Source organism: Micromesistius poutassou, assembly GCF_964030765.1.
Source record: "Micromesistius poutassou genome assembly, chromosome: 2".
NCBI classification, from domain to species: domain Eukaryota; kingdom Metazoa; phylum Chordata; class Actinopteri; order Gadiformes; family Gadidae; genus Micromesistius; species Micromesistius poutassou.
In genome coordinates, this window is record NC_140272.1 from 6,946,456 (window position 1) to 6,956,875 (window position 10,420).

At 46.6% G+C, this 10,420-nt stretch overlaps 1 protein-coding gene across 1 annotated transcript; it reads left to right on the forward strand.

Annotated features, from left to right (window-relative positions):
- The first annotated feature begins 2,825 nt into the window (after positions 1-2,825).
- On the forward strand, positions 2,826-9,961 carry LOC311338736 (uncharacterized protein). The gene is made up of 6 exons (XM_084464051.1): positions 2,826-3,022; positions 3,290-3,364; positions 3,456-3,494; positions 3,917-4,078; positions 5,245-5,328; positions 7,794-9,961. Exons 1-6 carry the CDS (start codon positions 2,924-2,926, stop codon positions 8,325-8,327), a joined length of 993 nt encoding a protein of 330 aa, XP_084320177.1. The 5' UTR covers positions 2,826-2,923; the 3' UTR covers positions 8,328-9,961.
- Positions 9,962-10,420: the final 459 nt, after the last annotated feature.

Consider the following 10,420-nt stretch of genomic DNA (forward strand, 5'->3'; position numbering starts at 1 on the left):
GGGACCCAGCCTGCTCTCCTGACGTCCCTGAACTATGAACTCCGCGCTATCTGGAGAAGTCGTTCTGTAATTACTCCATGTCGTTTTAATTGGCGGATCAATTAATCGTCAACTTGTTAGAAGTGTAGTTTTGGTCTTAACTTCTCTTAAGGACAGGGTCAGAATAGTTCCATAAGGTTACAGATCCACCTGATTATAGGCAGAGACTGAATCATTAATTCAGTTTTTTTGCATTACTGCGCCAATAAAAATGCAGCTTTTGATGAATTAATCGGCTAATTCAGCCTGGTCATTATGGTGAATTTTAAAATTAAGCTCGTTGCCTTCCTACCGTTTTAAATATACCTATATATTCTCCAGAGTAATATTTTTCTATCAAATCAATCGAATGTATTCTAATGTCCATTGAATATTTACCAGACAAGTCCCTGTAGGATTAATAAGTTCATTTTACGCACAACCCCATAATTTCCAGCAGCATTACATTGAGTGAGGAGTTATATATAAGAAAGGAGAGCGCAAGTGTTCCGCCCACCGGCTCCCCATTGGTTCAGAACGTGTTCAAAATGGTCGCGAAGCCAAGATTTCTCTGCGCCAATTAGATGAGAGGAGGGTATTGGTGGGCGTGGCCCAAGGACCAAATTTCTCATGCATGCGCTCGGATGGTGCGACGTGGCTGGGAACCAGCTGGACAGCGGCTAATCCTACTTAGGCTGCCTACTGACAGTAGCTAGGCCTACCCAGATCACAGGACCTACCTACTGACCATAGCTAGGCCTACCCAGAGCCTACCTACTGACAGTGGCTAGGCCTACCCAGAGCCACAGGGCATACCTACTGACAGTATGTAGGCCTACCATGAAGTCTACCTACTGACAGTGGCTAGGCTTACCCAGAGCCTACCTACTGACAGTAGCTAGGCCTACCCAGAGCCACAGGGCATACAGTATGTAGGCCTACCATATTGACAGTGGCTAGGTCTACCCAGAGCCTACCTACTTATAGTAGCTAGTCCTACCGAGAGCCACAGGCCCTACCTACTGACAGTAGCTAGGCCTACCGAGAGCCTACCTACTGACAGTAGCTAGGCCTACCCTATAGCCTACCTAGTGACAGTGGCTAGGCCTACCCAGAGCCTACCTACTGACAGTAGCTAGGCCTACTGAGAGCCTACCTACTGACAATAGCTAGGTCTATCAAGAGCCTACCTACTGTCAGTAGCTAGGCCTACCCTAGAGCCATAGGACCTACCTACTGACAGTAGCTAGGTCTACCCTATAGCCTACCTACTGACAGTAGCTAAGCCTACCGAGAGCCTACCTACTGACAGTAGCTAGGCCTACCCTATAGTCTACCTACTGACAGTTGCTAGGCCTACCCAGAGCCACAGAGCCTACCTACTGACAGTAGCTAGGGCTACCCTGAGCCTACCTACTGACAGTAGCTAGGGCTACCCTGAGCCTACCTACTGACAGTAGCTAGGGCTACCCTGAGCCTACCTACTGACAGTAGCTAGGGCTACCCTGAGCCTACCTACTGACAGTAGCTAGGGCTACCCTGAGCCTACCTACTGACAGTAGCTAGGTCTACCCTGAGCCTACCTACTGTCAGTAGCTAGGGCTACCCTGAGCCTACCTACTGTCAGTAGCTAGGCCTAACCAGAACCATAGGACCTACATACTGACAGTAGCTAGGCCTACCCAGAGCCATAGGACCTACATACTGACAGTAGCTAGGCCTACCCAGAGCCATAGGACCTACATACTGACAGTAGCTAGGCCTACCCAGAGCCATAGGACCTACATACTGACAGTAGCTAGGCCTACCCAGAGCCATAGGACCTACCTACTGACCATTACCTACTGGAACATTTTAACAGAACTCTCATCAAAGCTTTAATGACTTCTAATTAAATCATATGAGTAATTAGAAGTAAAAGTTTTAATTGCACATGATTGTATCCTTCAATACAAGGCTAATTAAGTTTTGAACTCTCCAGTAGGCCTACCATTAAATTCAATTTAGTAGGTCTGATTGGGCGGTTGGCATATTGGGTATACAATTTGATTCACATTTTTATTGCATTTTGGACATTCTTGGAAGAGCCTAATTGTGAGTTATTTTGGGTAGGTCGACATGACTCAAACTAATTCTAAGTGCGAGTCCTGGACACTGGAATAGCCTATAGGCTCGTGGGTTTTATTAATACACCTATAGGTCTACGGATTAAACAGCGGAACCAAGGTCAGACCGCACGCCTGCTACAAGCACCTGGGCCTAACTAAGCAACAAGCACACGGTCCCTCGACATTGAAACGCAGGATAGAAGAGCATGGTTTGTGAATGAGGCAGCTATAGCCTGCCTGCTCTTCACTGTGTTGGGAATGTGTTATTACTGACTCCTATTACATAAGACCGACACGGCACGTGTTTATGCTAAGCGCACAGAGGCGCACGTCACTGTCCAAACTTTCAAGTGTGTAACATCAAGTCGGGGTGTTAAAAACCCATCTCTGCCGGCGGTCACTTGCGCTCTTGCTACTTCTGTGTTCTGCTGCAACCGGTCGGCGTCGCGACCCTCTGCTGCCCTCTAGTGGACGAACACAGCACTGCAGTCAAACGCGTTTTAAATTGTGACCCTTATGAATACGTTTTTTTGCGTAAATATTTGAATATCTGATATAAAATGTAAAGTAATTCCAAACTATATTTTGCCCACTCCTACAGTGTAGAAACAAATAATAAGTTAACTTGCGTTTGAGTTTGAGCGTTCGGCTTTCCGTAGTCGACGGCCAGGGCGTAGTCGTGTCATCACAGTTGTCGTCATCCTCGTCAATTTTTACCAAACAAGCGAACAAGCGTTGGTTGATAAACTGCACTCTCTCTTTTCGGATATATCTTGAGCATCTTAAGAGCGTTTAAGATGCAGTCCGGGGTCGCGGACCGACACGGGTCCCCCAGCAAGAGGACCTTGTCCCGGGGGATGAGCGAGGACGAGTCCCTGCGCATCATCATCACGGAGGTGAGCCGATCCCTCGGGACTGGTCTCGTCTTTTAACCACAGACTCATTAACACTGCTTACTGCTTCTGTTCGCTGGCGGCTTTAAGTTGAACCTCAAGTTTGTTTATTTAAACCCGTTCTTAAACCCCCCACTGGCCCGACCCCCAGTGCGTCCAGGATAGGAATGGGAACAGCTATGATACCGTAAAGTTGTTGATGATCGATTTTAGGCCCATATCACGTTTCACTCCACTAATCGATCGTCATGTGATTGCCCCTCCGGTCAGACGGAGACCCCGTCCCGACGGCTCGCCCGCAGCGACAGCCGAGGCGGAACTCTGAAGAGGAAGAGTGGAAGTCAGGTAGGAGGAGACTGCTGCTGGCGCTAACGTTTTAAATATACACCACTATTTAGCTTTGATTTGTGTCTTTCTGTCTGTGTTGTACTTCCAGCAGTGTGATCAGGACATATTCAAGACCCTCCCTGACGTGGTAGGTAGCCCTCACCTACACACTACACCTGCAGTAGAGACCGCTGCTGCAGTCACGATTTACAGAAGTCCTTATCGTTCTCTTCCTACTGACCCATGTGACGAACTACGTGCTTAGATTGTGTCTTGGCTTGTTATTCAAATGGAGTCTATTGTAAGGTCTTTCTGTAATCAAGACTCGAGGAAGTGGATAAATCATAACAGCATCTCCGCCCTGTCGATATTTCACTCAGAGAAAAGATGATGAACAATGGAGCCGGTTGACTCACACACCAAACCGGTCTAGGTGAAGCCATTAAGACGCATCCAGACACACACTGATGTAACGTGTGTGTGTGTGTGTGTGTGTGTGTGTGTGTGTGTGTGTGTGTGTGTGTGTGTGTGTGTGTGTGTGTGTGTGTGTGTGTGTGTGTGTGTCCCCAGATGGAGCTGCAGGCCAGCTACGAGGAGGTGGTGCAGGAGCTGCACGGTGTGGAGCTGGAGCGCGAGGCGCTGCTGTTCCAGGTGGACGTGCTGCAGGACTCCCTGGAGAGCGTGGAGGAGCTGCTGGCAGAGGCCCACAGGGAGGCCGGCCAGGCCCGCACGGTGAGCCCATGTCCTCACACACACACACACACACACACACACACACACACACACACACACACACACACACACACACACACACACACACACACACACACACACAGGTCACAGAGATCTCTCTCACTGACCCTGACTGACCCTGGATCAGATCACCTGACCAGGTGTCAGTTTGTGTTGTTTTCCCAGTGGCTTTGTGTTGTTTTCCCAGTGGCTTTGTGTTGTTTTCCCAGTGGCTTTGTGTTGTTTCCCAATGGTTTTGTGTCCGGTTTGTTCACCAGTGCCTCGCTGGTGTTCCCAGTCTTTGCCATGTTGTTGTGATGCGTTGGTTCTGAACAAAGAATTAATTCTGACAGAACCACATTACAGTGGTAATTCAGATGTCCTCTAGTGTCTCTGTCTGTTTGTCTGTCTGTCTGTCTCTCTCTCTTTCTGTCTCTGTGTCTCTCACGCTCAATTAAATGATATTTGAATGTATAGCCCTTTATCACATTGAGTCTCAAAAGACTTAAAAGGCCCTATATATTTACCCCCCCCCCCCCCTCCTTCCAGGGATGGTGAGGAGAGCAATGGGTGCCATCTTTGACGTACTGTACATACAAGCAAATATTTTAGATAATTTAGTCAATAAAATTAAACCAGGCATCCAGTCACCACAAGAGACCAGGCATCCAGTCACTGCAATAGACCAGGCATCCAGTCACCACAACAGACCAGTGATCCAGTCACAGTCACGCTAAAACAGACGGAATAATGAATTAGTCGGGGCAATGTGGAGACAAAACATGTAGGCAACCGCTAATCTGGTGCCTATCAGCAGCAGCAATATCTGTAAACAGGAACAGCAGCTAAGGTCACCCCTGGGTGCCAAACGAAGGACGAAAGACGCATGAGAGGCGACTGTAGGTAGGAGAACGCTCTGGTTCATGCTGATTTCTTCCTCGCCTTTGGTCTTGAAATAAGGCTCAATCTGTCTCACTCTCACTCCCATTCAATTCAAAAAAGCTTTAATGGTACAGGAAACAAATTGTTAACGCTGCCAAAGCAGGTGAAAATTTAAGTCAAAATATCAAGTAAAATTCACTCTCTCACTCTTTCTCACTCTCTCTCGCTCTCGCTCTCACAACGTGTTGCATGTGTAAACTGAGTGTGTTGTGATTCATCTCCAGGAGGCGGAGCTGGAGAGGATGACCAACAGGACGCTGGAGAACAAAGTCAGAGCGCTGATGGGTGAAGTGGAGCGACTGAACGAGGTGAGAGAGAGAGAGAGAGAGAGAGAGAGAGAGAGAGAGAGAGAGAGAGAGAGAGAGAGAGAGAGAGAGAGAGAGAGAGAGAGAGAGAGAGAGAGAGAGAGAGAGAGAGAGAGAGAGAGAGAGAGAGAGAGAGAGAGAGAGAGAGAGATTACATCACACAGAGGGAGGCGCTGGGCTTCCTGTATTTCTGAACATAGAAGGCTGACTAATGGCTTGTTACAGCATGCCAGGGGTTGTGTAACAGCTCTGGTGACGAGAGAGAGAGAGAGGGAGGGAGGGAGGGAGGGAGGGGGGGGGGAGGAGAGAGAGAGAGAGAGAGACCTGGGCGTTGTCAATAGCAACACTGGGCCATGTAAACAAAACACACGGTTGTTATGTATTTAAAGGGTTTCCAGGACTCCTGCCTATAAAAGGCTTCTCGTGTGTGCGTATTAGTATGTGGTCGTTGTTGGCATTGAGGAAGTGACAACATGTCCCTGTCTCCTATAGCAGGCTGCAAGGGGGCCCCTCTAGTGGCCACTTTGGTTATTACTGGTGTTGTGTTATATTATAAAACGGGTGGCTTAAATCAAGCGATCTGATTGGTTCCCAACTGTTGTATATTGAGCGTATTCACACAGCTATGACGCCCGTTCAGTTTACGGAGTTCAGTATCACTCCGCGCCTAACTTGAACTGTTGTTTATTTATATATAAAAGCAATAGCATAGTTCACTGAAGCCTAAAAAACATGTTGATTGATGGAGAGGGTGGAAATGTTGTAAAGCAATAGGCACACGGTGAGTGAACTCAATAGTAGGCTAAATTGCCGGTGAACCAAGCTACCGTCTTTAGCCTAGCCTTCTCTCTGAAGGACGCTACAGTGTGTTGCATAGAAACCGCCATACACTTTGCCGGCAGCCAGGAGGGACTACTTTTTTGTATTCGTTAAAAAAAATGCTTTTCCGACTTTCTAGCTTTTTCAAAATTGAGGGTGTCTATGACTTTCATTTCGCCATACTTACGTAACCGTTTTATAAAAGCAATAGATCACTTCAGTCAGTGGTATACGTTCATTATACCACAGTGAAGGGGGTCGCCGTCCCTCCGCTGCGCGTCAGGACGGACAACGCCCCTTAACTGTGGTATAATGACCGTATACCACAGCCTGTCGTGATCTATTGCTTAAATGTAACCTAGGAATAAACCGTGTGCTGTAGTCTTATTAAATATGTTATTAGGTGCCAAGCACAAAGTGCGAGGCAACTTATTGTAATTCTCAGTTTTGTTTATATTCCGCCATGTTTGACTTACACAGCCTAAACCGCTCGCACGCTTTTTATGAAACTTACCTGTAGAGGTTGACCCAAGATTAACAGACAGCAAATATTACACTGATTGGCCCAAAGGTGGCACTATACCAACTGTCCAAAAATGCAAACTTTGCACAAGCATATCTCGTAACCGGTTTGACCTACACATGGGTCAAGATGAAACTGTCCAAATTGTATCTAAATCGGCCTAAAGGTGGCGCTATAGCAACAGTCCAAAAATGCAAAAATCGTCATCGCCATTTTGTGGTCATTTTCATTTTTTCGCCTTGTATTTGAATGAACTCCTCCTAGGGAATTTATCGGATCTGCCTCAAAATTGGTCAGTACAGTCAAAAAATGGTGCTGAATGAACACTGTACAATTTGTGACCGTACGTTGAAGGGCGTGTCCGTGGCGTGCCGTCAAAGTTGGCTATTTTTGGTTAGGTTATAGGTTAGGTTAGGTTATACTTAATGGTTAGGGTTAGGTTAGGGTTAGGTTTATGGTCTGCATCACGGTCTTAATGGTTAAGGTTAGGTTATGGTTAGGGTTAGGGTTAGTCTATGGTCTTAATGGTTAGGGTTAGGGTTAGGTTTGATGGTTTATTGGTCAGTAGGGTTAGGGTTAGGTTTGATGGTTTATTGGTTGGCCTATGCTTGGCACCGTAAAATGCTGCTTGTTTCTTATTATGTTTCTTAAGTTAGAGTCCTCTTAAAGGGCCAGTGAACCCCCTGTTTCAGCTGGAGTTCTCTTAAAGGGCCAGTGAACCCCCTGTTTCAGCTGGAGTTCTCTTAAAGGGCCAGTGAACCCCCTGTTTCAGCTGGAGTCCTCTTAAAGGGCCGGTGAACCTCCTGTTTCAGCTGGAGTCCTCTTAAAGGGCCAGTGATCCCGCTGTTTCAGCTGGAGTTCTCTTAAAGGGCCAGTGAACTTCCTGTTTCAGCTGGAGTCCTCTTAAAGGGCCAGTGATCCCGTTGTTTCAGCTGGAGTTCTCTTAAAGGGCCAGTAAAACAAAACAAAACGGTTTTGGGTGCAAGTTCGTATGTGCCGGCCTTTCATCTGCTGGTCCACGTTGCTGGGGTCGGCCATTGTTGTTGCCTCGTGAGAAAATAAGCCCAGATTAGCTAGACTCCTACGCCCAACGAGTTTCTGATTCAAATCCAATGTCTTTCTGCAGGAGAGGGACGCCCTAGCTACCCTTCAGGAACACGTGCTTATTCTGGAGGAGGCAAAGGCCTACAGTACCCTTGAACAGGCACCCAGCACCCTGACCCTAGCACCCAGCACCCAGGCCCCACCACCCAGCAGTGCTGGGGCCTGGGGGGCCCCCGCAACAGAGTCCAGCCAGGGGCCCTCTGAGGAGCCCTGGGCCAGTCCTCTCCAGAAGCTGGCGGACATTACCCTGTCCAAGATGAGCACCCTGGCGCTGGTGGACCCCCGCCCACCCGAGGGGGTCCTGGGCCGGCCGGTGGGGCGGCGGCTGGAGGAGGAGGACGAGAGGAACAACGACACGGACAGCGTGAGCGCCTACGAGGACGCCTCGGCCGACACGCCAGACCTGGACCCCCAGGCCTTCCCGGGGGCCCAGGACGATGACGACGACGTCGACGACGAGCTGGACGGGGGAGAGGAGGAGGAGGAGCAGGGGGGCAGGACGGACCCCAGGGACCCCAAGGACCAGGACCCGGAGAACTCCTGCATTCTGTCTTAAGTCTTAAGTGTCTTTGTTTCCAGATGGGTTCTGTTTGTCTTCTGGAGGTTCTGAGGGCCCCTGTGGCCCCTCCAACCCCCTCTTCTCTGGGTTCCCAACGTAACGTTCTCAGGGAGGGAGAAGATCAGGGCAGGGAGGAGGCAGAGGATTCTAGCCTTCAGTTTTCTGTCGTATTTATCTTGCCTTTCTTTGGTCAAAGTGGATGAAGGACACACCGATGCTCTTACTGTTTATCTGAACTCTGTGCATTCCAACCGTAACGTGTGGACATGACACACTCTCCCTCCGATCCGGAGACACTTCTTAGTCCGTTTGGCTTCAGCTTTGTGTGCCAAATGAAGGGCAATGAGGGAAGGAGAAATTTAAAGAAACGCTCTGTCTTATCAATGGTTAACGGGAACTTCTTAATTTGGGTTTTTTGGTCAATGTTTTTTAGCATGTTGACAATAAGCTACACTGTTCGTAGATATTGCTGTTTATCCACTGGGCTGTCTAGTAGTTTGAAATAGGACACATATCATATCACCTGGACAATCTTAATGAATCTTAAAAAAATCTCTGCTGTCTAAATATGTTTAGAGGCTGCTGTATATCCTGTTCAGTTTGCACACTGTAATCGTTGTCAGTGGGTTAAGTCATGCAGGACAAGACGCTGTTACCTGCCAATCATACGACTATCAAAGATATATTTATCTTCTGGAGCAGTGACCGATCTTAGTTTAGTTTTGATAAGAGAAAATAATTTAGCCGAAGTGGCACACTTAGTGAAGTTTCTGCAGAATCTGTTTTTGCAGCACAAACGACATTCCCCTAATAGTTCTGTAAGGCTCGGAGATCGAACCGTTAGCCTATAGTAGGCTGTTACTCAGTTGCATGGTTATGTTTGCACAACTTCTGCAGTAAAACCGATCAAATGCCATTTTTTTTGTACTTGTACCAAAAGTTAAACTGTTTAGTGGTGGTCTAGTAAATCTTTCCCGTCTGTACGAGGAAACCTTTTATATGTTGTCATCGCTGGTGATCGCTTGTTGACTGATGGTTTTTATTCGATGGCTTCAGTAACGTGTTCTTAACCTTTTGAGCTTTAAGCACAGCGAGCTTAATAATGTCTGATGTGTTTTCCTCCTTTTGTAGTTTCTTCCTGATTTTGTAACTTCAACAAATTTACCTTTAAGCATATTTAGGGCTTCGTTTTTTGATCACCCCTGCAGATAAAGATATCTAGCTTAAAGATATTTGTTGCATGGATCAACGAGTAGTATTTTATCTTTGACGATAAGGGATGTACTTGGTTAAGTTGTTAAGCGCGTCTTTACAACAACTTGCCTTTAAATGATATTTTGATGAAGAATTTTTTGCCAATAATGTAAAAAAGGTTAAGAGGGATTAATATCCTCATAAGGGAGATTTCCTGCGTGGTGAACATTTGTAATTTTCTTTGTGTTCTACTAAATTAGCTTTAGCTTTATATGTCAACTAAATGTTATGTACTAACATGTACTCTGGTTTCCACTCACATAACCAAAATATGTTATTCTGCCACCTGCCAATGCTACTTCTTTCCATGGTTCATGGACGCACAAATAGCCTCGACACATCACGCATATCTCTTGTTTCAGAAAATGAATAAATAAAATGAACTTGATGTCACTGCATTTGTTCTTAAGAAGGTTTTTGTGTCAGTGGTTGTTGAAGCTTGTCTCGATCACCAGGTGTGAACACTAGGCTTCATTACTGGGCGAAGCTAAGGCTGCGTTGGTAAGTAAGTTGCTAAGTTAGTTACATTTAACATTTGTCTTTTGTGTGGTTGCATGGTATCCTGCTGTTGGTGAGTACAGAAACTAAGAACGTATAGTCGTGTATATATATATTCTGTTTACATTTAATAAAAACATGTAGGCTTAAAATATAAAACATTACAAAACGATCTAAATCAAACAATATCAGTGTTTATTGACAGGACCACTTTATTCCAGAAATGTTGAAACTGTTGGAGACAATTGAACCAGGAAGAGATTCAGGTAACAACTTACAGGGACACAAAAACACAACCTTTCAACCGCTCTACTCAACTCTTCAATATACAAGATATC

What these genes read in the sequence shown, in the direction of transcription:
- LOC311338736 (XM_084464051.1), top strand. Translation starts at nt 2,924, where the DNA reads ATGCAGTCCGGGGTCGCGGACCGACACGGGTCCCCCAGCAAGAGGACC. An exon ending in AGGCCGGCCAGGCCCGCACG is followed by an intron (nt 4,079 to 5,244) that starts GTGAGCCCATGT and finishes ATTCATCTCCAG; the next exon opens with GAGGCGGAGCTGGAGAGGAT. An exon ending in AAGTGGAGCGACTGAACGAG is followed by an intron (nt 5,329 to 7,793) that starts GTGAGAGAGAGA and finishes GTCTTTCTGCAG; the next exon opens with GAGAGGGACGCCCTAGCTAC.